Here is a 26,918-nt window from a genome sequence, read left to right on the forward strand (position 1 = left end):
AACACAAATACTTACTTTTTTGCTAGCTCAGGCACACAAACAGCCCACGTCTGATCAAGTAAGGCAGATTTTTAGGGATCTCAAGTTTCTAATGAGAACATCAAAAACACTAATGTCTTTCAAACTACGAAGTACTGCTGATCCTCCACTACACTCTCTCCATTCATAATGAGTTCAGGAATAAATTTCAGCAGCATCCAATTTAGCCAGAGGCTCCAAGAGAGAAAGTTAATACCTATGAAGACAAAAAGTCTGCTCATCTTGTTAACATGGGGCAGGGATCCATTGCGGGGGGACTGAAGAGTCTGGCCTTCTTCCTGAACGGTGTTTCTTTCAGTTATCCTCTGCCAAGTTACTTAGACTTCCCAGCTGATCCAGACCAACATACTCATCCTCATTTCACATCAGCCTTGCTCACCTGCCAAGATCGGTCTGCCTTTTCTCCAGACCATATCTCGTTAGTCAGATGTCGTAGAGAATGGAGAATCATCACCAAAATGCCAAGCTGCAACCATTCGGTAGAGATGGGATGCAACAGACTAATAGTAAAGCCCCTGTTGTCAGAGATATGCCCTTGACAATTTAGATCAGCTGCACACAGGTCGCTTTCAACTTTATTTTGGCAGGAACATTCCCTTAAGTACTGCCCTCTGAAGGCACACTACACTGAGTTATAACTGTGGTGAGGGGAAAAACTACCTAGTGGAAGGAATTAGGTCGTAAGCTTGACTCAGATTTAGAAATATTTAGAAACATGAAAGGATTAAAAAAGAAGGGAGGTGGGGGAAACAGGAATATGGATGTGTGGAGCAAAAGAGAAAGAGAGAAAGAAGAAGCAGCCCAGGAACCAAAGAAGCAATGTGCAGGTTTATCATCATCTGGATGTTCACCTATCCCCTCAGAGAAAAGAGCCTCCCTGACATAACACTGGAGGGGAAGAACACTCAGGAATTGCTGCTCTGGAAACCAAAAGCCAAAGATTGTTCACAGGCATGGTGGAGAAAGCAACTATTGAGTTATACACTTTCTATAAATTTAAAGATTTACTCAAAGGTGAGCTTCTTTGTTGTTCTTATGCTCACTCTTAGGAGAGGTGATTCAACAACACTTTACATCTCTATTTTGCAGTTCTTCCTAGGATTTCAAAACACTTTACAAGCATTGAATTGTTAAGCCTCACAGCATTTATGAGGAACAGGAAAGCATTCTTCATTTCAGAGGTAGGGGAAAAAATACCAGAATACAGCTTGTGCTTTGACTATGCAGTGAATCAGGAGCAGAGATGACTTCCAGATAACAGCTCAAACAATCCAACAACGCTTCTATACTGTCCACCAAAAAAAAAAAAGTGGGCTACATGGTTATTACAAGGTTTGTTAAAGTTGAAAGGAGTGAGGCTGATCCATAGCATCTCCTCTTCTGAAAAGAGATGTCGCAGTGGCTTTGTTTGCCAAAGGCACTATAGCCTATTGAAGAGCTTGCACTTTATCTGACAAACTGAATGAAAGAACATGGAAGAGGCTTTTTAAAAGTTTCAGCTGTATTGTTTTTTTCATCTTTAACTGTCTCCGAAGGAATTCTAGCCTTAGCAGTCAAATCTCTTACTGACAACACTTCACTCATTTCTGCCTTACAACTCAATTTATTAATATTTTCACCCAGGACAACAGCCTTCTAGATATACAAGGCAGGGACATCTCTCGTCACACCAACAAAGAGTAAGAAACTAATTAAAACAACTTTGATTCTGCCAAGTTCCTGCATGGATAACTACTTGGAGAAGGCTGAGGTGACAAAGTCCTCGTAGTTAAAGCCATCACAAAGGGACAAGAAGTCTCTTTTGATGTCACCAAAGGACTAAGAACATCACAGGCAGTGGAGTAAGAAGCCCTTTTGTACCATTCCATTAATACAGACCACGACAACATACTGTTTTCAACCCGTTGTGCACAGAGAGACCCAAGGGAGACAGAAGACAACTTCAAATGAATCTGCAGGCTTAGCAGACAAATTCATTAAACAAATAGTGATGTCTTCAGCAGAAAAAGAAAAAAAAAAGAGGCACAACAACTTGAACAGAAATAAAATTATTGCTCAAAAGAAAATAGGAAAAATATTTTGGCTTCAAATCAGAGAGGGAAGTGCATTCAAAGATCTATAGACTAACCAGAGATGGACTGTATGGACAGTCCCAGAGGTAGATAGGAAACAAGGACACATGAGGTTCACTTTCCCTGCTTTGCTATGGGCATACAACAGACTTACTTTGGACCAGGTCAAAACTAAGATTTCATCAGGACGGTACCATGTTCAAACTCAAAACTGACCCTTCAAATTCTTCAAATTCCTGTTTACCCTGAAGTGGCTAACTCCAACAGCATCAGCAACCCGAACGGACTCTCCTGCTCCACTGCAGCTGAAACAGATGGGCTCCACACTCAGCCAGTTCCAACAGAGATGAGGATCTCCTCTCCCTTCCAGCACTGATTGTTTGCTGCTGGAAGTCCATGGATGCAGACCTCACCCTGGAGTTCACAACGGCAGGGGTAGCACCTCACAACCAGGAGTTAAGCCTACCCACCAGCAAATCTGGACTTCTACAGGCAATATCGTAATCATATAAAAAAAAAAAAAAAGAAAAAGGAAAACACTCTCCAGATCTCCTCTCTGGGCAAGTTCCACGTAAGGCCAAAAATCAAGTCCAGTGCTTACACCTCATATAGACCTATAAATCCTCACTCCCTGTCTCCTCACTCACTTGCCAAGAACATCTGCACCTGTCCTGGGAGCCAACAGCAGCAGTGTCAGGAAAAAAAGAGTGGGGTGGGGGCTGTTTGCACCTAAGGAATCTGTATTCATGCTGGCTTTAGTGGCACGTGCTCAAAATACCTTGCTGTGCCTGCGATAGAAATTGGCTGGGTGCCATTGACATTAGTTTGCTATTGCAAAAATCAATATTTATCTCGGAGCTTCTGAGAAGGGAATCTGTTCTCCAACATGGACGGGGGAAACCCTTTCACAACGTGAGCTGAGATTTTTCCTGGAGAGATTCCAGGGGCCATGCCTAGCTGGCAGTGTTTCTAACCAGCTTAGCTTAGGAAAATGCTGGGAAACACAGATTCCCTCAGTTTGTGCCTTGTCCTTTTTTCCCCACAGCGCTTTGTCCTGTCCTGGATAACTCTTCAAAAACAGTGCCAGTTTCACACTGCGCCTCATCTCTCTGCATTACGTTTTCCTACAAGAAAAAGGGATATTGGTGCATTTTTGCCAGAGTCATACACACTCTCTGCTGTTCCAGCACAATTACTGATACTACATCATTGCAGGGATGTTTCCATATTACAATTTAAGGGATAAAGCAGAAGCCAAGGAACTTAACTATAGCAATGATGAAATGCTGCTGTGCCACGGGGATTCAAATACACCTTCCCTCAAGAGGCCAGTTTTTGCTGGTCTGAAGGCAATAAAGGAGTAGAGCAAGGAACAGTTCGTTGAGAATCAAACTGTCTAAAAAAAGTGGGTTGCCCTGGAACCTAGCCCAATGCCAAACTGGTTTTTGGAAGAATTATCTTCTAAGCACAGAACTGATAGAAAAACCGATCGGGAAAGTTCAGATAAAGTCCTTTATAACCCATGATCAAAGGGCTTCCACACTGTCTGATTTTCCATACTGTATAAAATGGCTGAAAACAGTAATAACCACAAATAGTGCTGGAAGTCTGAGTGATCATTTTAGTTAGTAACATTTAGCTATTGGATGGTGACAAACAGCTCTGAGGATACTTTATATCCCATATGAGGATGCAACAGAATGATTAACATGTGCAACGTGCTATGATGGCTGGGAAAGATTTGGAAAGCTGTGGGAGTACCTTAATGACTCCAGTGCAACACGCTGTACTCCTGTTTGTTTGGGTGCTACGAGGGATTTATTTTTCTTTCAAGGATTCCCACTGTCTTTATTTAACAAGAAGGACTGGACATGCAGACCTGGTGTCATTTAATGGCCATCCATTACTGAAAGACCGAGATTATGGCTAGCAGCAGAGCCTGGCAGCAAGTCATCCGCATTTAGTAATATGGAGACACTGTTTTGGGTGAAAATAATTTCAGATTACAGGGTGGGTATTTGCGTAGCCCTTGAATGGGACAACCTCTGTGCTTGCTTCTCATGGGAGTCACGCACCCCCATGCACAGGGACAGGCACAACCATGCCACATGTGCAGCTCCATTAGGAAAACATTAAACCTACCCTACCCACCACCCCAAAAACAGCACAGCATGCATGAGACCAGCGTTGGGATATCGTTCAGGCTGCCCTAAGTAATTCCCATCTGCTAGGCACAGTAATCATTTTAGACTTGTGCCAAAACACAATTTCTGTGCTAGTCCCCTGTGTCTAAACCAGACCTGAAACGACCTCAGGGATTCAGCAAGCTGGTTTCTTCATGGACGTGCACCTTATTGAATCTCCATGTCTGCCACATACCCAGGAGATCAGGGACTGAAGGGGAAGGGTGCAATAAGGAAATACTTCAGAAAGATCAAGGAAAAGAATTTGCCATATATAATAAGTTTCACCAAGAATATCCCCTACCCCGAACTTTTTTTTTGTCTCTATAAAAGTCCATTAGATACTGCAACTGCATCTTGGCTCCTATTTATTTTAGTTAAAAGGAAAATGGTTGTGTATCTGTACCACAGCATGCAAAGGGTACCATCTGCCAGATCTCTGAGAGGCCTGCCAAAAAATTCTCCTGCATGCAGGGTAGACAGCTAGTCTGAACTGTGGCCAGGCTAACATAGGAGAAAGGGGTAAACACCATAAATGCTTCATCTAGCGCACAACATCCTCTAGCAAAGACATCTGCTCTCAGATTAAATTATCCCTATGGTTTAGTACTTTCAAGAACCTTCTAGATGCCCAGAGAAGTGTTGTAGAAAAAAGAAAAAAAAACCACTTACTCAGTCCTAGCTGACAATGGGCCACCACTTTTCTCAAAAGCAAGCTAACTCATTACTAGGAGTGAGGAAGAACACTCCAAGCACACTCCCATTTGATTACTGCCAAAAATAAGAGCCCATGCTCTTAATAATAGGACACTAAACCCATAAGTCAAGTTCCATGCTCACCCAAAATGCTGCCCAGAGAGACAGAGACCTGAAAAAATACTGCACTCTTACTAAAGTGGTCCACTGGCTCTATGCAACGTTCAGACAGTAAGGCAGGAGAACAAGAGCAGAACTCCATACAACTGGACCTCACCTAGGTGCAGACATGGCTCCCACAAGAGATGAAGGGGTTTGTATGACAGACGTGGGTCTCATTTCTTCCACTTTGCTTTTCTTTAAGTTCACTCATGCAAGCTGGGGACTGCAAGTGGACATAAATCTATAAGTTAAGCTAATTATCCCGCAGACCAAGAGAAAAGAAAGATATTTATTCTACATTGCAGGGAAGTATCTGGACACTCCAGGAATGAGAGTCATGAAAGTGATGAATGGATAGATCTGAGACCATTCAGTTCCCACTCCATATATCTGCCTTCTCCTGAGTTAGATGGATGCATGCAAGAGGTAAACAGATTCATCAAACAAATAAGATCAGCAGCCCAGCTGCTGTATTTCATCTTATGGTAAACTTTCATTTGCTCTAAGAAGCGTAAGTTTGGTATCATTTATACAATTCCTTCTACTGTGCTTCCCTTTAACACCTCAAAATATTGCTCAGCCTCTCTTCCAGTGAAGGAGACCAAAAAAAAAATCAGTATAGAACGTCACAGTGGGAATACATTTTTATCCGACTGGACACTATGACCACAGGAATGTTTGCATCTGAGAGTTTTCTTCTTGCAAGTGATTAGGGTAGCCAGATGGGGTTATAAACCAGTCCTTGTTTGCATGCATGCAGCCAGATCTAGTTGACAAGTAGCTTGCAATCTCTCGGGAGCCAGAACTCTCTCTTTCTACAGGGTCTTCATGAAATACACCGGAATTCCAGTTCATGGCTGGGTCTCAGTCACTATCACAAATAGTTCCTTAACAGCAGGAGAAGGCAGATACCAGCATGCTGTAAGCAGGAGAGCATTAACTGATTCCACATGAGAATATAGATAAAACTTGCACAAGAAACAGTACATACTTGCTCATGCATCACACGTGCAAGCATACATACAGCCTGCACCTATACAGCAAAGAATTAGAGAACAGCAACATTTTAACTCTGGCTTTTATGAGGGGCTCTGCTGGTGGTAAGAAAACATGCCTAAGAGTGTGTTCGAAGCCAACCACGGCTAGACTCACAATCAACCTCTTTTCACATACATTTTAGTAATAAAGCCCAGAATCAGGCCCAATATTGCACCAAAGGAGCAGCACTATATATTTGTCCTTGGCAAGCCTCCTTATGGGAACAATTTTCTCCTAACTATACCTTCTCCACAACATGATCACTTGCACAGGAGTGCTGTGAATCCCTGGAAATGCTTGTGCTGTGTCAATACTTAGCCTGCAAAAAGGTCAGCCTCCATCAGCAAGGAAACACAAAAGCAGCAGTTTTCTTAACTCTCTCCCAGCTTACTTCATCCCCAAAGATGCCTTGCTGTGTTTGTACATTGTGAGCCATGAGAACAAGTACACAGCTTGGTTTTCTTCCCTCCAGCAGCAGCAGCCTCTGGGTAACCAAGCATGAAAACACTGCTGGATATATATATACCAGCCATCAATGCATCATCTTCCCCTCTTTGGGAAAAAAAAAAGTGACATCAGCTGCATTTCTATTTTGGGCAGCCTTATAGCCATGGTTGGTACCTCACTCCAACACCAGTGGGGTTTGGGCAGTTGTGTTTGCAGGCATCTTCTTTGCTTTCCCTTCCATCTCATTTCCAGCTAGGCACGGGTTCTTCTTCATGTCTGATCAGACAGCAATAGACAAAGGATGCGCGCGAGACCAGCCCAGGGCTGAATCACTGCACTGGTGCCAGCTTTAAAGAAAAACACTCTCCAAGAGAAAGAATACCAACTACACTCAGAGAGATCGGATGGAGAACACCACGCTTCGCGCCATAAGTGAGCCTTTGGAAGATGGCTGAAGCAAACAGGGGTCAGTAGGGAGCTTTCAAGTCCCAATACCACCCAAGCTTTTGGGAGCACCCGAATGCATTCTGTGGAACGTGGAATCATTTGCCATTTTAGCACTCAGGTTTTAGATCAAGTGCAATCACATAGAAGATTTAGACAGCACAAATCCACAAAACGGGTGAGAAAACATCAAAATATCCGACAGAGCTCTCTTAAGGATCACTCCTCATCCAAACTGTCTCTGAGCGTGGGCTTTCAACAGCAGATAATGACATTGTCACTTAAGACTTCTAGACAGACCTGAAAGAGGTAAGAATAGCCTCTCCAGTAACATCTAGCTATTCCATCAATCCTTCCTTCAACACGTCAGAAAAGGAAAGTCTGTAGGGCCAAGTGATAGCAAAGCTGTAAAAGGAGAACTCAGACCTGACATGTTTTTGCAGAGAAACTAAATAAAATCTTTGCAGCAGAGCCTTCTTGTTTCCACCAAAGGAAAACTGTTGAGTGTCCCATGCCTGAACCTCCCACTTTTATTTTTGTAGAAGAAGTAGGAAGAGCGAGGAAATCATAAGAGGCTCTGTTTAAAGTTGACGTGGATGAGTTTATGACAGAATGGACAGAATCAGCTGTGAAGAATCCCAGGGCCAGAACAATATACACACAACAGTTTCAGAGGAACCACAAGAACAGAATAGCTGTGTAATTATTTTGGGCAACCTCTCATGTAAAACATCTTCTGGACCCAAACACCTGAAGGTAGCAACTGTACTGCCAATCTTTAACAAGAAGATCCACATGAAAGAGGGAATTACGAGTCTGCAAACTGGATATTTGGACTGAATTAACCAACAGAAGCTATAATAAAGGACAACATTAATTGATAGTTCAGGATCTTTTGGATAAGGGTCAACATGACTTCTGTAAACGTAGGTCCTATAATATGTGGCACAAAAAATGTAGATAGGAATTAATTAATCACTGTCAGATACAAGACCCATCAAAGGAAGCCAGCAGAAGTCATTTCAGGGCAGGGGAGAGTGAAGGCTTTTCACAAATAGGTAGCAGACCCACCAAGCTCCTAGCAAAGGACGTCGATGCATCTGCTACAGAGAACTGGAAGGAAGACGAGCCATTGGGGATTACAAACTCTAAGAGGCCCCTGAACTGGAAGCAGGGAAAGTGTTAGACAAAAACGTCATAGGCTTGTCCTGCTCCATCTCCAGCAGTGGCCACCACAGGCAGACACTGGGGGAAGAACAATAATATTGGACTAGAGAGACCCTTGGCCTGAGCCAGTTTGGCCATTCTTACGTTCATGTGCTCTCTTCTGTGTGAAGAGCAGAGAAAACATTAAAAGGATGCAAGCCTCCCTGAAACCTGTTCTCCCATCATAACACTGATTTTAAAAAGGAGCAGAGTTTTATTTCCCAAAAAGAAAGATAAAGAGGAGACCTATTTCAAACTTCTATCTGAAAGACTCTGGGCAAGCCTTATGAGCCACTAGAAGAGAATCTGTCTCCCTCTTTGATAGTCAGGATACAGTTTAAACAAAGGTTTTGAGATTACACGGTAATTGCCCAATTAGCTCTTGCGTGCAAAAGGGATTCTCTTGTGTTTATCCATATCCAGCAGGGCAGAAATCCAAAGCTTTCTGCCCACTGTGGATTTGCTCTTCCAATTCATTAGGATTAATTTCTCCACCACCCACACAGTTCTCTCAGTCTCTTCCTCCCCTCCCTGCCCCATTGCCACCTGTCAAAGCTATAAAGATGATTGGTGCTTCTTAAGAGCAGCACAGAGCATCTTTATCCATCTATTTACTGACAGACGCTTTCTCCCCTCCTTTGCTGAACAAGTTCTCTCCAAAAGCCTGCAGCCTGTCAAGCTATCCCCAGAGCACGTACGTGCGCGCAGTGTCTACCCACGTCCCCTCCAGTAACCCCAGTGTGTAGTGTAACTCTTCCAGCCCCGTCGAGTCCTAGGCAGCATTCTGTTTTGACAAGTCTCAGAGAAAACATAAGACAACTTTCAAATCTAGTAGCCATCAAGCTAAGCAGTGATCTGTATAAACTGGCCAGCACCATGCCTTCAGGCTGGCCCAATTTATTTTTTAGCACTTCTAAAGCAGAGGATGAATTTGGGTAGATGGACATACAAGCAAATCCTGTTGCCTAGCCTTGGGCCAAAACCAGGACGGACTGTTTCTCCCCATCTCTGCAGCCCAAGGCTTGTACAGAGGCACAGGAAACAAGAGGGGCATTAGTTCTTCCAGCTCCGTCTCATCTACCCCTGCTTATTAAGTAACATCTTTTTCAGAAAGCCTCTTGAATTATATTACCAGAGCTGTTCTGGAAGATAATTGGTTTGGGAAGAGCCATCTCTGATCCTGTTGGTGTCACGGTACGACATGAAATCCTAGGAGCTCTCTTTCAAACTGGAAATCATAATAGCAACAGAGAGCTTTCATTTCAAGAAGAATGAACATGGGAAGAGTGCTTCTGACCCACAGTCCCCTCCACTGCTGGAAATTATTTGAACTCCATCAAAGGAGAGCACAGGTAAACTGGAAAGCCTCAATAAAACGCTTTGCTTAGAGACATCCGTCACAGTCCTTAAAAAAATAAAAAAATTGGAGCACTTTCAGCAGCCACAGCTGGGCAAGAGGAAGAACAGTCTCACAAACATAACTCCGAATGAAAACCCAAGAGACGGCACAGCGACAAGACACCTAAGAACGAGACGAGTCAGTCTCTCCGCATGCCAGCTCCTCAGCTAGAGGATGAGAATAACAGCTTTTTCCATCTCCGGGGAAGTGCTGGGAAGTACATGAGAGAAGACTGAGCAAGGATCACGTGCTGGGGTTGAAAAGGCTAAGCAGATCTCTTGAGTACCCTTCTGTTACCGTGCCTGCCACGGCAGCACAACACAGAGATATTCAAATTCGCTTTAAGCTGGCAAGTATCTGCAGCAGCCCCCAGAGCAGAGCGCTGCTCACTGGGAGCTAATGTATCTTGGCAAGATGCATGGCACACGGCCCCCTCGCACTGCATTATTTTCTTACCCACCGCTTCTGCGCCCTCAATCCCTCGAACAACATCCACTGTGCTGCAGCATGCACGTCTGTGATTTGCACACCGTCATCTTGGGTTGCTGGGGCTTTCCTGTCGGGATTAAACAAATAGCAAACTCTGCGCTGCCTTTCCCTCCCCCTTACCTCACTCTCCCATTGCTTTTGTGCATGCTAAAGTGAAATGCTCCCTCTGAATCAGATTTCAGCTGTCACAAAGCCAGCAGTTTTCTCCTAGGAAGTCTGGGTGCTAATGACAGAAATAGCAGCTGCCTCTAAATAGTTCATCTGCCACATGCGGTCAAAGGCCAGTAAAAGCAAAGGCCAGGAGCAGGTGCACAGGCTGATTGCTTAAAGAACCTTCCCGGGCAGGGGGAAGGAAGCGAGGAGACCTCCCCATCCACACAAAGGCCAAGGACAGCCACCAAGGCAGCAGCAGCAGGGCTACGACAGGGAGCGCACCCACCTGGGCACGGCAAGGCTGGTACCACCTGCAGGATACAGGGCTGCTGCCCCCAGGCACCCTGCTGCTCTCTGCCCTTCCTCCAGCCCACCCCAAGCAGTTACACCTCAGACACCAAGCAGTGCTTAGGGCTGTAACCCCTCCAGCATCCCACAAGCCTCTCCACCCACCCCAACGAGAGCACTTCGTACAGGTGAGACAACAGAAGATAAAAATATTTAAGTGCCTTGCTAGAAGTATGACTGAGGGGGGAACTAGGACTACGGTTTCGGTGTTTCTCTTTCTCAAAATCCAGTGCTTTACTCAAAATGAAGGTTTGGTTGTTCTCGGCGAGGGTCCAAGGACATGCTTCGTTGGCAGCATTACACAATCTATTTAGAGCTTTTGATTCCCACATGTTCAAAGCACTTGTACTTTTCACAAAAACATTGTGGTGTCATTGAACATGATGTTATGTTTGAACTGAAAGGAGGAAAAAACATCTCTCCCCATCTATTCTGACACACAAATACGAGTTGGTCTCCTGCTATCACACTATCTTAGGAGAGAATGAAAGATGAGTGAACTCAGCCCTATCTGTGCTGATTAGTGACAATCCATCACCAATTTACTGAGAGAAAAAATGCTTCCTGCAAGGCCCACCATCATTTCTTTCATTCTGCTTGAAGGCATCCTGGGCTAGAAGGAAGGATGGGAGAACCTGGAGGACCCAGAGAACCTGAGCCCCGGTCATATCCCAGGGGCAGTAAAGAGCACAGGTTAGGTCTGTTTTGGTAGGTCCATTCAGTTGCATCACCCAAGAACTCACACAGTAGGATTTTAAACGCTGGCAGGAAAGTATAACATTGCCTTCACTTGTCAGCTTAAGGAACTTATTAGAAACATGCTCTTACCAAAGGGAAATCTCAGAGTGCTCCAAAACACTTTTGTAAAGAGTTCAGATGCTGGCAGTGTTTAGGTAGAGCTACCACTGAGACTAGCACCAGCTGAAGGCTTCAGGAGAGTTCAGGAAAGGTACCTTGTGCCACACTGCTCAGGACCAGACAGCAGGACCTTTGTTTTATTTGGGTGACCCTGGACCTACGACATTATTTAAAATGCTTCTTCTGCAGGCAGACAGAAAGAAACAAGTTTGCAAAAACTGCCCTATGAATGAATGGAAAGAAGTCAGGATGTGGGCTTGTTTTCAGATCTGCTTCAATGTATGCCATCAAAACTAAAACAGAAAGAAAATACCGGTGTCATTCCCTTTCCAATATTTCCAGCTAGAGGAGCTGGGGGGTCAGGTTTTCACATCTGAATACTCCCAACACTGAGAAATGCCTTACATCTTGATGCAAGCCGAGTGATAATCCTCCTCCTCTCACGTGTGCTCAGGTCTGTCTCTGTTCAGCCCCTCTCTTTCGGGCTAGCCAACTACCTGCACACAGACAGCAGGCACATCCTAGAGCCCCATGTGTGCTCACATGCCCTGCTGTTTCTAGAGCAATGGTAAGCAGCAGCATATCTCAGAGACAGGCGATTAGTTGTGCCCCCCAGGGATTTAAGAGACATTCAGGTGCCTTTCAAGGGAGATAAACATTGAAGTGCTTGTCCCAGTACGTGCCCATGAAGGACAAAACAGCTATACTGCAGGAGCATTACGCTTCCAAACATACCCAGTGGTACAGCACCAGGACTGCTGCAGGATCCAGGACACAAGCCTAACTTTCTCTTCTGGTTTCCCTGTTCCTTCATGCATTGCCCCTGCTGGCACATTTCTGGTAGCACCAGGGCATCTGGTGTGGGGCTCAGCTGAGATGACCATCACTTCTGGGTAGCTTTGTCCATTCCTGAGTGCTTACGGTCCTTAAGAAAACAACAACTTCACAAATAATGAGTGGCAGGGCACTTTTCTGACTCGACTGATAAAACGGTTCTCCATGCTTCACGGGCAGTTCAGAAGCTTGACATAAGGGATATTGTGATGATTAATAATTAACTGGCTGGAGACACAGAGCTCAAGGACAGATGCCTCCCATCTGCAGGCTCCGTGAGCTGAGGCTGCACTTTGCAGGAGGAGGGAGGGGAGCCAGCAAGGCGAGAAGGTGACAAGGTTGGTGTGCCCCTAGGACGCTAGCAGCCTTATCCAGACGCTTTTCCTTTTGCCTCCCAACACATCAGAAGGTATTATCCTGTGCTTCTCGAGGTAGCTTTCACTACCCTAGTCACTGGGGGATCAGAGCAGCAACGATCTCTGCCAATTCCTGGTGAGAACTCACCTAAATGAGATGCATCCTTAGAAGCTGCATTCGTGTATTTAATAGGCTTTAACATCAGCTTTAATGAGACACCTCTGAGACCTCAGGAGAGGTAACAGACAGCTGGAAATGTGCTTCAAAGTCCTGTGGGTGTGAGAAGCAGAATTCAAGTTCAGTTCAGATGCACCAAGTACAGGATTTTTAAGCACCTGATGTGTTAGAGACTATTAAATTGTTCTTTACAACAACTTTAAAAATTTCTATCTGCATAAACGTGTTTGATCCAGCAACAGCTTTAACTGTATTGAGATTATCCAAAACAACAGCTGCAACAGGAACTGAGCTGCATATCTCAAGGTAATTACACATTACAAAGGGAATCCTTGGAGCATTTCAATAACATGCCATATAAAAAACAGCACTTAAAAACACAGACATGCTAGCCTCCTAGCATAACTTCATTGCAGGGAAGGATTTGGAAGAGGTCAGTTTTACTCCAGCCTGCTTCCTGCCTCCTTGCCTTCCACTCGAAAATAGGGGGTGTTGTAAAGGACACTGAAAAAGTTTGAGTTCTGGTTGGATACGTGGCGTTGAAGAAGAAATACTGTGAGGGAAAGAAGCATAAGGAGCATCTTCCTCTGCAGCCCCCTTTTCTCTTGCCTCCTGATTCAATTCCCAGAAGAAATGTTCCCTCCCGTGAGCTCTGTCTGAATACAAGGGACAAAAGAGGACACCCAGCAGTGCTGCAAGGCCAGAAGGACATGTCCCCAGTCCAATTAACGAGGTGCTGGGACAGATGCCCTTCTGTCCTCCCTTCCCCCCCATGGAGCATCCTGCCTGCTTGGCTAGGCTTTTCCATGCCTCTGGCTACCATGATGCGGCGTCTCCTGCCAGCAGCACTCTGCCCAAGGGAAGAGCCAGAATTTGGCCCAGACAGTAAAAACAAGCAAAACTTGCATGGATCCACATGGTTTGCATTCGTTTATCTTCACAGAGCCTTTTGCTCTTGACAAGCCACAGCTTTTACGCTTATGAGACCTATACAAAAATGGTAAGTTTCATAGTGCTTCCCTTCTTCTGGCCCCGTGAAGACCTGAGCTTGAAGTGGATCCATTCATTTTGCCTCTCTCCGTTCTGTTTCTGCTTGGCTTACACTGGAATTACTCTGTTCTGGTTTAGTTCAGTAAAACCCATTCGTCAAAGCATTTGTCCCCAATATCCTCACAGCAGCAAGCACAAAAAGGCACAGTGCTCCAGCAGCAGAATAGGTCGGCTCCACGTTCCAGAGATCTGCCAAAGAGAAGATAGCCAGCTGCCTTGGATAATGAGCAGCCATAAAAATTAGAGTGAACAAGGGCATAGCAAATGACACTGCAATCAAGAACAATGATGTTAGAACTGGAGACAGATCAGCCAAAGCCAGTGGGTGGATTTCGGCTTGGGATACGTACTTCCAGCTCTGGCCTCTGCAGATTTGGAAACATCCAGCATTGCCTTCCCACAGGGCCTTCGTCACAGGGGTACTTTCATACGATGCACTAGCCTGTGCACTCTTAGTGCTGAGACAGACTCAGAAGAAAGGCTGCACAAGTAATTGACTTTTCAGGTTTTGTAGCCAACTAATGAGAAAAGGGCAGAAGAGATCCTTCTCAGGGCAAACAAAGCCTGACATCTGTCTAAAAATGCCCTGAATGGAAACAAAGCACTAGGAGGAGAGAAGAGCAAGGTAGACTTCTATATACCAGGAAGAGTAAGTGCTTTCTGCTTGTACCTGACAATGAGGAGTCCTCTCCTGGACAAGTGTCTGGACAGACCAACTTTCTAACCTCCTCAGTCTGCGAGAGGGGATTTGGTTCTCCATCTGCTTCAGAGGGAGGCAGCCTGGCCACGCTCTCATAGCTTATATGGAGTCAGGCCTTCTCAGCACTTCACGGTAAAGCAGTTTCCTTCTATATAAAGTGAAGGAAAGACTCCTCCTTATAAAAAAAAAAAAAACGCACTTTCAGTGGGCCAGAGAACAAGTTTGAACAACACTATAGCCTGGTTCCAGCCTAGACACCCTCCTGGAACAGCCAGGACCCACTGAAATATTCTCATAGTGGACAAGTGGATGTTTCCAAACAAAAATTAAACGTTTTGACATAAAAGGCCCAGAACAACCAGATCCAGAGCATCCTGCTGTCTGCCTCTATGGCAGACTTGCATGAAGGGGCATTTGTTTGAGTCCCTCGGGGATTTTAACCAGGTCTCTGTCACTCTCGATGAATCAGCACTCTAGGTGGTAGAAGTCAAATGCAGAAATACCACTGCTCCTTCCCCCGCACATAAACAGTGCTCATGTCAGAACCTCTGGGCATGTCATGCCAACTGCAAAACCACAGGATACTCCAGACATCTCTACAAGGTTGATAGCTATGAAACAGGATCTACAAGGAAGGAGACCTGGACCTTTACTGAGAGGAAGCCAGACATCAGATGGATACCCTAAAATGGCCCCCGATGTCTGTGCTTAGGGAGCTAAATGCGACCCTTCATTTTCCAGCTAAGGGCTTTGCTAAGAAAACACCTCAGCCCTGCCTGAAAACACCAGCAACCTCTTCTCAGGAGTGTGCTGAGGCTCCTGCCCTACATACCACCCAAGAGTGCAGGTTAATAAGCAGGAACAACCTCTCGGACTAGTTCCATGCTTAACCTCTTGATCCTCTCTTTCTGCCACGTCTCACATTCAGCAGGCTAATCCAGAGTTGGAGGGAGATGGCAAACATAGGGCAGTTATAAAGTCACCTGCCCGAAATGGAGCAAGACACACAGGCAAGTCAAGAAGAGATGTCTAGAAGAACTCAAGCTGATTTCTCTCATCACGCACCTAGGGAAAGCTAACCGATGGCAAGGCCTATAGCTCACTCTAGAAGGCAACACTGCTGCCCCAGGGCATGCAAGGAGCCTAATCATCAACTAGGAAAGCTTTTTTCCTTACATCAATGTCCAGTATAAATCACTAGTAGAAGGTATTGAAGAGAACACCAAAGGGCTGCAGTTCCTTGTTGATTTAAGTAAGACTATAGGTAAAGCAGAGTAACAGATCCAGGGCTGAAGGTTCAGCAAACCATGTTATGAACAGAGCTTTCACTGTGCCAGGTCCTCCATCTCCCAGAGATGGGCATCTATCAGCAGCCACACAGATACTGACCTGTGTGTTGACCCACATGATGAAGGCACTTACTAAACAGGCTGAAACGCTTTCAGCATCTCTAGCACCTGGCACATGTTTATGTAGATAAGCATCCCTGTCTATCAAAGATCAATTGTAAACCACAGCATTTCTCTTACCCTTATCATTGCTTTTCCAGACACCTTAATATTCAAAGCTGAAGAACTAAGTTACCAATTAAGACAATTTTCCACTCTTAGGACATGGCCTCATATTTTGCTCTGAGATGAGAAATCTCACTGATTCATGTGCTTATTAGATAAAGCTCTGAAGTAATGGAATATGTTTTCACTCCTCTAGACCTCTCACACAAGAACATTTCAGTGTTTACCCAGAACAGCATCAATTTTTTTTTTTTTTTTTACCCCAAAGGAATTTGAGTCAGTTTGCAAGAGAAAGATTCACCAGACTTGTGAATTTTGTTTCTCTTCTTCCCCAGCAGAAATATAGATTTAGCATATTGATTGATCTCTGCCTCCCTCCCCAGCTTCAGCTACGTCATCTTGGCACAATGACGGGAACAACAGAGACTGAAACACAAAATCAGGGCAACCCAGGTCACTAAAGCAGCCTGCAGTCCTAGGACGCCCATTTAAATTCAGTCCATCTCACCAATGCACAAGCGTATACCTGCCTACCACCACGCTCAGAAATAGATCCAACAGCTGTTCCAGCTTAGTGGCTTTGTTTCTATCACTGGTGCTCAGCTCTCCGCAGCAGAAGTCCCCTGCATGTATAAGTGGTCCCTGTGGGCTGCCTCGCTGGGAGGCTTGATGACCAGCTGAGCCATGGCACCAGAGTGCCTCAAACCCATAAACCTGGGACGAAGTACAAAATGCAGAAGGATCTGCTTTGCTACAGCCAGCGTGGATCTTTTTGGTTAAGAAAGTGACAGTCTTCAATACTGCCAACCCATCAACTTCTATCAGTACTAAGACTGATTTGAAAAAAAAAAAAATAATAATCTGAGTGACGTTAGGAACCTTGACAACCTACTGAGCCATAGGCTAAACCTTGCTGCCAGAAGTGTCACATTCTACAAGGAGTCTGCCTTGGTGTTGGGGGAAGCCCCAAAAAGCACTGGAAAAAATTCACTGGAAGTCAGCTTCCACACGGCTTCAAGAGTAAACCGCCATTTCTCTCAGAGGTGCTCAGAGACAGGTCAGCGGGTTGTAACTTTGCCTGTAGATGAGGCTAAAGGACAAGTCCCAGGAGCAACAGAAGTTTTCTGTATAGTTAGAACTGACCTTGCCTTGAGAACCTGGATGTATATCTGCAATCCTGCCCACAAACAAGTCAACTCCTGCCTCTCCACGAATTCAGGCTGCCTTGCACTAAGCCCTTTAGAGGCACTAAGAGATTAGCAACTGCAGGAGCCGACTCAAGAGCACTGCTGTGGGAGCTGGGCTAACAAGGGACCTGTGAGGCTTTGCTCCAGAAGCAGAGCTCATGCATTTATTGCACTGTGTTAGCTTTTCCCTAGTTCTCCTCATTCATCAAGGTTTCATGTATTTGCTGATGCTGATGTGAAGGAGAGGGCGTTGGGGAGCAGCCTTCCTAGCACACGTGGCACTCGCAGAAGTGTGAATTCCTGCGGTGCTCCGGTTGAGCCAGTTCAAGTCATCCCATGGGGCAGCAGAGCGCCGGTTCAACAAGCTGCTGATGGGGTGAACGCTGTAGCTGGAGAGAGCAGCGCTCTGTGTACAGTCAAGAGGCACAGTCAGGAGATGGAGATCATAAAACATCTCATGCTGAAGCTTAGAGGAGTCAGCTAGAGAACTGCAGTGCTGGAGAAGATGAGCAGCAATGCGGACAGGTAGCCGGCTTGTCACCCTGACAACATCAAACCAGACTGTTCCTGACGGATAAATGCATCTCCAGGCTGTTGCTAAGACAACAAAAAAAACATTTATTATGCATAAATGGGCACATTTCATCGCTGGGCTTATTAACCCAGGCCATGCCACTTACTCTGTAGCTTCTTAATTGGGTTAGATCAGATGCCATATCCCGATTGCTGCTTCTTGAACTAATGGACTCAGCTGCAGCTCAGTGTATTAGCTGCTTTATCTCTTCTTCCTCCAATTGATTTCCTCTCTCCAAAGATGCAAGAAAGAAGGGATGTCTAGTTTCATTTCATCATTTTCCCACAGGCTTGACTCAGGCACTGACTACACCACAGCGCTCTGCATCACTGACCTGCTTTCCTCTTCACTCCTGCGTTCAGGCAGAGCAAGGCAGCAACCCCGCTCTGACTGGTCTGCCTGCGGTCAGCCTGATGTCACTACAATTGAATTGATGCAGACTCGGAGAAGAGAAGCAGAAACAAACCCTAGCTTTGATTTATTTGAAAATTTGGATGTACCGCTTGCAGATTTGCCAGAACACCCTATTTATTTATTTTTAAAGCCATGAATGCTTGCACTGGGAGATGTTGCATCCAAGAGAAGTGAAGCCATGGATAGCCCTCTCATACCTTGGGCTAAGGATTCTGCTGACATCCCGGTAGAGCAACTTTCTCTACTGTCCTACTTCCCCCCATTTGCAGTAGTTGTCTACCCAGTCTCTCTGGCTTCTAACGAAGAGTTTTCCTCACAGATTTCTCTGGATCCATAACAACATGTAATAATACATAACATATAACAATATTATATTACCATCACAGATTTTGCAGTGGGATCTTTTTTTCACTTGACTTACTGTGACTCCAAGACCTATGCAGCGTGAGCGTAGTTTAACAATCTCACCAAGAAGCCAACAGGCGGCCAATTAAACGTTCCAGGAAGACAAAGAAAACAAGCATTTGATATCTACCAGTCCTCCCTTCCCACTACCGCCTGTGACTAGCAGCAAGTTCAGTTGCTCAGAGAAAGAGAAGCAGTTCAGCACTTATGTAGGACATGTTACAGCACTGTGGGGAAACCCACTACGAGACACCAGGCAACTGCTATCTCACCAGTCTGTTTTGTTACACAGCATGCTGTACGGGATATGGTCTGAAGGCAGCAGAGTAAGGTTCTGTGCAAATGAAGAGTCAGTGACAAAGTAAAATCCTGAGACCATAATCTTCCCCTTGTCACTCAGCAACTTAAGGATCTACCTTTAATCTCATCCCATAAGAAGCCTGTGAAGAAGATAAGACACCAGAGATCTTCGTCAGCCAGGGCTTATTCATGAAATTCTTACAAGCTTTGAGAGTAGTCACAGAACAAATAAGGATATCATACACCTACCAAGCTTTTCCAAGAATATGGCAAACTTCAGTGAACAGTGTGTTTTTGAGAAATGAAGTGATTCAGATTTGGCAAATAGTTTTGGACAGAGATGATTGGCAAACATTTTTAGGAAGAGTCAAAACATTTCATTTAATGTGTTCTAAGAAGTGGCGATTTTGTTTCAGAACAACTATTATTTTAAATATATTAGGAGATGCCAGAATTTAATTAAAATCTCCCAAAAGCAATATTTTGCATTTTGTTCTCCATTTGTTAAATATATTGTTTTGCCAACGTATGAAAGAGAAAAGAAAAAGAAGAGATCCCAGTGACTCTCTATCACTTCAGCTTTCAAGACCACAAGTTGCAGTATCGACATAAAGCATCACTTCAGCTCATCACAGCAGGAAACTCCGCAGGTATCAAGCTAGTTGATGAAAGAGTCCTTTTGCTTTCCATTTGGCTTCCTGGAATACCAAAGGCGGTCAGGTGATGCAGTATTTCTCTATACATAGCAGCTCACAAACAACTCCTGAGTAGTGCAGAAGGGGGACCACCACCTGCAATAGGATTTCTCGCCTCTCCCTTCTGACTAAGTGAGCTGAGAGCATCCGAGACCTCTACTTGCAGTAATCACAAACATGTTGACATTTTTCTGAGTAACTAGACTCACTCTTCCCTCCAAACAGAGAGATAATAAAATGTTCCATGATCTAGTCAGTGCTTAAAACATTTGCTCCAGAGAATGAAGTGTTCTGCTTGCAATCCTGCTGCTGCTTCTAAGGCAGATTCAAAGACTCCTTATGTACTGAAGCTAGAGGAACAAAGAACCTCTAATTCCTTCAGCCTCAAAGCACATAATTATAGTGGTCAGGAGACTCACTCTGCCTGTTCCACCTGCATAGGAAGCCTAAAAAGGGATGCTAGAATGGTAAGGTTGCACTGGTTTTCAATCCTGTATACATGTCACCATCTCCAAATCAGATGCAAGCAATGCATGTTCAAGTATAAGGCTGAAAATAGCAGGAAGAAAATGAGCTCCCATCTCCATAATACTATTCTGTGACAGAAAAATTAGCTTAAAGCACTAAAGCATTGGGTGTTTATACTGTGGCCATACAGACCCTCTAGCTTTACATCTTTCCTCACAGACCACCGGCCTGTCCTCTTTACTAAGAGACTCTCTCACAAGCCTCTACTCAGAGCACATAAAATAAACACCCAACTCTCACCCTATCCCAGGGCCTCCTGCAGAATACCATAGGCAGGTTTCCCCACCACAACGTGTTCATCTGAGAATCCTACCTCTCTTCTGGGACTGTGAAGAAAGCCAGACAGCTCCATGCAACTCCCCATCCTTGAGGCAACATCCTACTGCTAGGCCTTATTCCCTAAGGCCAGCTCTACACAGAAGGCATTTATAAAGTTAGAAAGAAACAACCTCTTCAAAGCTTTTCTGCCCACCTGAGCCACTCGCAGGCTGTGATCAGCTTCTGCTGTGAGACCACAAGCTGCCTGGCTACGAGGAACACAGGCCGTGTTTCCTGGTGGCCCAGCTGAAACTACTTCTCCTCTCCCAGGGAGAAGGACGGACTCGTTGCAGCATACTCAGCCTTGCTGAGACATTGTGGTATCACCACCAGAGAAAGGACAGTGGAGGTCAGCTGCGCTGTCACTGTCCAGAGCCACAGCTCATTTGCCAGAGACACTCACAGAGAATGGGGGAGCTGCTTTGCCACCCCACAGGGTTTCCTCAGCCCCTCTGGCTGGTGCCAGGAGCCCACCCTGTGGGCTCAATGTAATTTTCCCCTCTGGGTTCATCAGCTCCTAATGAACTAAGTGACAACTTGCAAAATGCAAGGAGCGTTGGAGCTTACCTTAGTAGTAAAGACAGACACTTGTGATCTCTGAGGCTGATTATTGAAAGTTTGGGCCCTCAAATATGAACACACAAGCATTTAAAAAGAGAGAGAGAGGAGCTAGAGCAATTTCACTGCTGGCTGCACTGCACTTCCTTCTGTCCACCACTTCCGTGAAAGGTAGAGGTTTCCCTCCCAGTGAGTTTTGTACTACCACCTCCCTCCCTCCCCCCCCAGAAATGCCTCCTTCTGTGCAGATGGAGCCTCCCAGGATGCTCAGTTCCACCACGCTGATAAAAATCAGGAATGAGATTCAGGTTTCCTGGAACTCCTGGAAACAACACACATGACCACGCTTTTACATCCTCTGGCCAAAATGCCACCGCTACTTCAACACAGGCTGCGAGCAGTAATACCACAAGCACAAAACAGAGGCCTTTACCACTTCCGTGGCGACAGGAACTGTACAGTGTTTATTTTTTTGTCAGGGCTACTTGGCTGATCCACTCGGTGGTGTGATGGGGAAATCAAAACAACACCGTCACCCACTAATCAGTGAAGCGAGACCCCAACCTGTCATCTTCAGGGCCACCCTTTGCTATCAGCAATTGCCCATCAGCCCTATAGAGGGCAAACGACATAAAGGATACAAAGAACTAAAAGAGTTTGGGAATTATAAAGAATTACATTTTTGGCTACCTCTCTAAAGGTAGATATCATTGGGAGAAATCTCAGAGCTAGCGTGCCTACAGTGACCTGAATGTTATTTACCTCTCATCGCTCCAGAGAGGATGATAAGCAATGTCAGTGGAATCCATGGGATAAAGGTGGGAGAAGGATCATCTCAGGGGCTCGTTTTCACCAGCATAAAGTACAAGCAAAAATACCAGCAGATCGAGATGACAGCTTTGTATGTTATCAGCTGCAAAGACGGTGGAAATTCAGGACAACTATACATACAATAAGAAGGGACAGCAATGATGTAAATATATTTTCTTTTAATTTAATAGCACGAATGTGCTTTGCAATAAGCTGAAACATGATGGGAGCCCCCAGCTTGAATCTCTGCCAAACTGACTATTTTTAGATGAATGCGTTTAGCTAGCTTGTTAAAGATTTAAACCTAGGCAATATTTGCAGTCGCTCTTATGTCAGATTTCAGGAAGTGACATTTATTAACGTTACAATGATGTAGTTACCTATTCTAAGGTAAGACAGAAAGAATTAAAGCAATAAGGAAACAGAATGTGATCCAGGCTGAAGAAAATCAACGTTGTGATCTAAGTAAGATCTCATCCACGATGAATAGCTTATTAAGGAGATTTGGAGGGAAGGGATCAGCAAGTTATGAAGGGGAAATTGATTTATCTTTCCAAAGGTAAAGTGATAACTGACTAATCGGAGCAAACTCTACCATAGATTTTACAGAGAGAATTATTTCCTGCAGGTCTCCAAACAGCTGTTGGCTTAGGTTAAGTCCACGCAAGAGATGGATTCAGATTCGGAGAGATTCATCCACAATCAAGCCCCTGATCTGTGTTGTTATTCTGTATTCACATTCACAGCTTACATCAGACTTCAGCATCCTGCATACTCTTTAAAATATCCTTGTTGAGCAGCAAAGTTCTCCCTCTCTGCCTTTTTTTGCAAGTGTGTACTGGTGTGTAGAAGCTCTTTAGCAACAGATAAAATAGGATATAATCACTCTGCGTGCTGGGGGTTAGGGAAATTGCTTTTGATGAAGATATTCTGAACACTTGGAATACAAGTGATTTTTGCTCAATTCTTTAACGCTGAAGAAAATAAGTCTAATAAATAGATCTACCTGCTTTAGCTATTTGTGCTAAACACCTCATTAAGCATAAGCTTTTTTTTTTTTTCCCCCTAAAAGAAGCATGGTACATATCCAATGGGTAAAAGGATAAATGGCTATAATCTTTGAATACACAAGACTACACAGAATGGGTATTTCATAGCTGCACAAAGCCCATAATTGAACTTGTGCCCTAAGGGTAAGCTTTCCTGCAGTGTAAGTGCTTCCAGATGCCATACAGGGGTCACGTTCCTTGTCAGGAAAGCAGAGCTTTACATCCAGTTAATTGTTATCCCCAGCTGTCTTTTTTTTTTTTCCTTTGAGACTAGTTTTCCAACAGTCATTCAAGCAAATGTGCTCATTTCCCAGTTCCCCCGCAATTCCCCACCACAGTGTAACAAAGTGCAGATTTTGCATGGCTGCATTCCAAACTCCGTGGTGTTAAAATCATAGCAGCAATGGAAAAGCATGTAGCCTCAATAATCATAATGTAGGATTTGAACTAGAGGTGACTCAGTGGTAGTCAAACAGATGCTATATGAAAATAGAATGGTTTCTATGTACAGAGCATTAACTTGTGGTTAACGTTAACCATGGAGTTAGTACTGACACAGGAAGGTTTGCGTGGCTTGCTGGGATGCAAAAATTACTCAGTCTGAATTAAACTGATGACCTTGATTCAGTTCACTGTGCCTGGGTGTCCATCTCAGCACACAGTGACCATGAACAGCAAGTCCCTTCTCCACAGCTTCCTTTGGGCATCATCTTTGGTGTCAATGTCATTAAAGAGAAGGCAAAGACCAAATCTGTCCAGATCCCTTCAGCTCAGTACTGATTTGAGACAGCTCAACAGTAACCAAGAGGAAAGCTCAGACCACAGCCTGCAGCAAAACAAAGTGAAAAAATGCAAGGAAGACAGTGCATACAACAAAAGGGCAACGCAACTCCTTTACCTTCAAATTATTAGCTAGGCACACGCACACTCAAGAGTTCAACGTCAGCCTTTTGATACCAAGAACTAGCCATCAGCTGCTTGGGTTTCCAGACCTAATGTTTGAAGAACAGCTTGGGGAAGTTCACAGTTCAGGCTGCCAAGCAACTGACCGTTAAACACTCAAGACCAAAGTCTAGGGAAGGAGTTTACACCAGCTTGGTCAATTTTGCCAATACTAGCTCTGGAAGAGGCAGTGTTAAGCTATTCTTGTTGTGCTTTCCAGAATGTCCTTCAATACAGACACAGTCCTACCTGAAGAGTCCTTACCACTCCCTCTTCCCTCAGGAAATAAGCCAGCTTTTTCAGCCAACAAAAGATCACTTAATCTTTGTGACAAGAAGAGGTCTGGCATTTACTAGAGCCCACTCTTTGGTGGCTATTCTCTGGATTTTCCCAACAGGGAAACCCACATTACTCTGTGGGCTTCCTATTGAAAGTTGTCACCCTTTGATGACAAAAAGCAAATGTATGCCATAATCTTAAAAGTACGGAGCTGGATGTATAGAGCCAGTCACAACATGGGCCACATAAAGTTATATTTTCCCCAATAAAGTTCACTCAATTCTTTGGAATATTTGAAAACTTTTTTTTTTTTTTTAAATCACTAGCTCATACATTGCCATCAAAATGTTCCTTACCTTAACACATCTATCCTAAACTTGTGCCGGGCCAGAGAGCAAACAGGTTGTGCCAAGCCTTCTTCTTTCTGGGGTCTTGTGCCAAGGATGGGATTCAGAGATCATCTGATTTGTTAGCCCAGGGAGTTTCCACTGACATTGCCCCTTGCAGAAGGAGGGCAGGGGAAGCAACTTGCTTCACTATGAACTTCCAGGAAACATTTCCAAGCAGCATGTCCCTATGCTCCTCCCTGTGCTGAAACTTCATCAGTTCAGACTGCTTTTTACTCCTGCTGTTCCAATTAACCTTCAGAGACAATGATTAACTACTATCTCATGTATATGAGGGACTGATCCAAATTATTAGCCTAGAAACCACATCCTTAATACAATTCTACAGATGTTTCTCATCCCTGGATGATATCCTGACCCCTTCCTCACAGCCTGGCAGTCCTTGATCACTCAAAATTAAATGACGACTGGCTCCTAGAGAGAGGTGATCACATCTTCTTTCTTAACTGGGACACTGGAAATTAAAAAGTCCTCCCCTCACCCACTGCTGCTCCTGAAAAATCCTGCAGAGAATCCAGCACGGTTTTACCTGTAATCTGCCACAACGTGCTAAACATTCCAAAGGAAAAAAAAAAAAAAAAAAAAAAAAAACAGTGGTCAGCGTCATCTCTGACAGCCAGAACATGACATATTTAGATGAGGAGACTGCTGGAGGAGGGTGGACATCACCCTCTCTGGGGATCCGTGCTTGGCTCCTCTTCGTGCAATGCCTGTCTCCAAGCACAAGCTCCCTCCCAATCCCTCTGCTCCCCATAACCCAAACTGTTTCGTACTCACCATATCATAGACGTTCAGGATCACCGGTTCATTGGCCATTGTTGATTGCAGCTGGAGGCTGGATTAAAACCTTTCAAGTCCCTGCCAGATGTGTGGTGCTGCCCCCAGGGTACGCTTTTACCCTGAGGCAGACAGAAGGAAGAGCCTCATCCTGCAGCCTCCGAGGGAAGGAGAGCGGAGGGAGGAGGAAAGGAGGGAAATCTCACGGCTGGGGGGTGTGGGGTAAAGTTGGTTGCAAGAAGGCAGGAAGGCTCGGGCTGGTGTTGCTGGTTGTACAGGGTTTATTTCACCCCTCCACAGCGTGACAGATGCCGGGTTTCCTTCTAACTCTGTAGCTCGCCGCCCGGGGGTCTGTAGGCTCACGCACGGCCGTGGCCAGGCACCGTCCGGCTCTGTTAATCCCAAAGCACAGAGAACAGCCTCCGGCCCCAGGGACGAGCCCTCCTCCGGCTCCGGGGGTAGCAGCGGGGGGGGGGGGGGGGGGGTGATGAGCAGCTCTCGGCGTCCTTCTGGGCAGATCGGCGTGCTGAGGGCTGCAGGAACGCCGGGCACGGAGCAGGGCCGGGATCCCCGATCCGCTGGGATCCCTGGTCGGGGGGCCGGGATCCCTGATCCGGGGGCCGGGGCTCAGGCGCTCCGGGGAGGGGGGCTCTCGGCCCCCGGCAGGACGCGGCGAAGAGGCTGTGCCAGGGGGGCTCCGGCGCGGGGCTCGGCGGTGGGAAGGAGAAGAGGAAGGGGCTGGCCGCCCGCGGGGCAGAGCCGGGGTGCTCTGAGGGCCATCGCGCCCCCGGCCCGGCGGGTTGACCTGGCGGCTGCGCCCGAGGCGGCGGGAGGCTCTCGGCGGGGCCGGCGGGAGGAGGGCTGCGGGTGGGCCGGGGCCCCCCCAGCCGTAGGCTCTCCGCTCTTATTTCGGGACCGGCTCGTCCCGGGCCGGGCAGCTCCTGCTGGCTGACGGGCGGGGGGTCCTACCCCGTCCTCTGGTGGTGGCTGGCTGCATCTCGGCACGGGGGAGGGCGGGGAAGGGCCGAAGCCGCTGGGCAGGGCGCGGAGTTGCACTTCTGTCAGCGGCGGGGGCCGGAGTTTCTTCTGTCCTGGAGCTACTTTACGCTCGTCTCGCGGCCGGGCGGCTCTGCAGTGGCTTGCCAGCAAAAGCTCCCCTCTGACCTGGATGCGAGAGTCAATTATAAAATCCACTGCGGTAATTTCATCTTCCCTTCGCTCCTCCTCTCTCTTTAAAGGGAGGGCAGGGTCTGCGATGGAGCCGGGAAGGGGCGCAGTCGTGGGGAGAGGGGGGGCTCCTGCACGCAGGGACGGGAGGTGCCGTGCAAATGACCACGGTGACCTTAGACGTTCAGACACCGCAGACTTTGTGGAGCAGCCCAAAAAAAATCTATATAAATAAATAAATAAATAGCAGGGATGACCTCATCTGAGCTGGAGGCGTATCTGAGGCTCTCCGCCAGCTCTCAGCCAACCAGCTCTGAATGAAAATCGCAGGGAGCCCGTTAC

The 26,918-nt window shown here is 45.8% G+C and overlaps 1 protein-coding gene across 1 annotated transcript in view; it reads right to left on the reverse strand.

Moving 5' to 3' along the window:
* Nucleotides 1-26,918, reverse strand: part of SYNJ2BP (synaptojanin 2 binding protein) — a 135,859-nt gene that overhangs the window by 75,562 nt on the left and 33,379 nt on the right. Inside the window, exon 2 of the mRNA XM_066997759.1 lies at nucleotides 25,410-26,573. Coding sequence (XP_066853860.1) covers nucleotides 25,410-25,448 — 39 coding nt within the window. The 5' untranslated portion in view covers nucleotides 25,449-26,573. The remainder of the gene's footprint in view (nucleotides 1-25,409; nucleotides 26,574-26,918) is intronic.

This window comes from Anser cygnoides, chromosome 5 (genome assembly GCF_040182565.1).
Source record: "Anser cygnoides isolate HZ-2024a breed goose chromosome 5, Taihu_goose_T2T_genome, whole genome shotgun sequence".
In the NCBI taxonomy this organism is placed as follows: domain Eukaryota; kingdom Metazoa; phylum Chordata; class Aves; order Anseriformes; family Anatidae; genus Anser; species Anser cygnoides.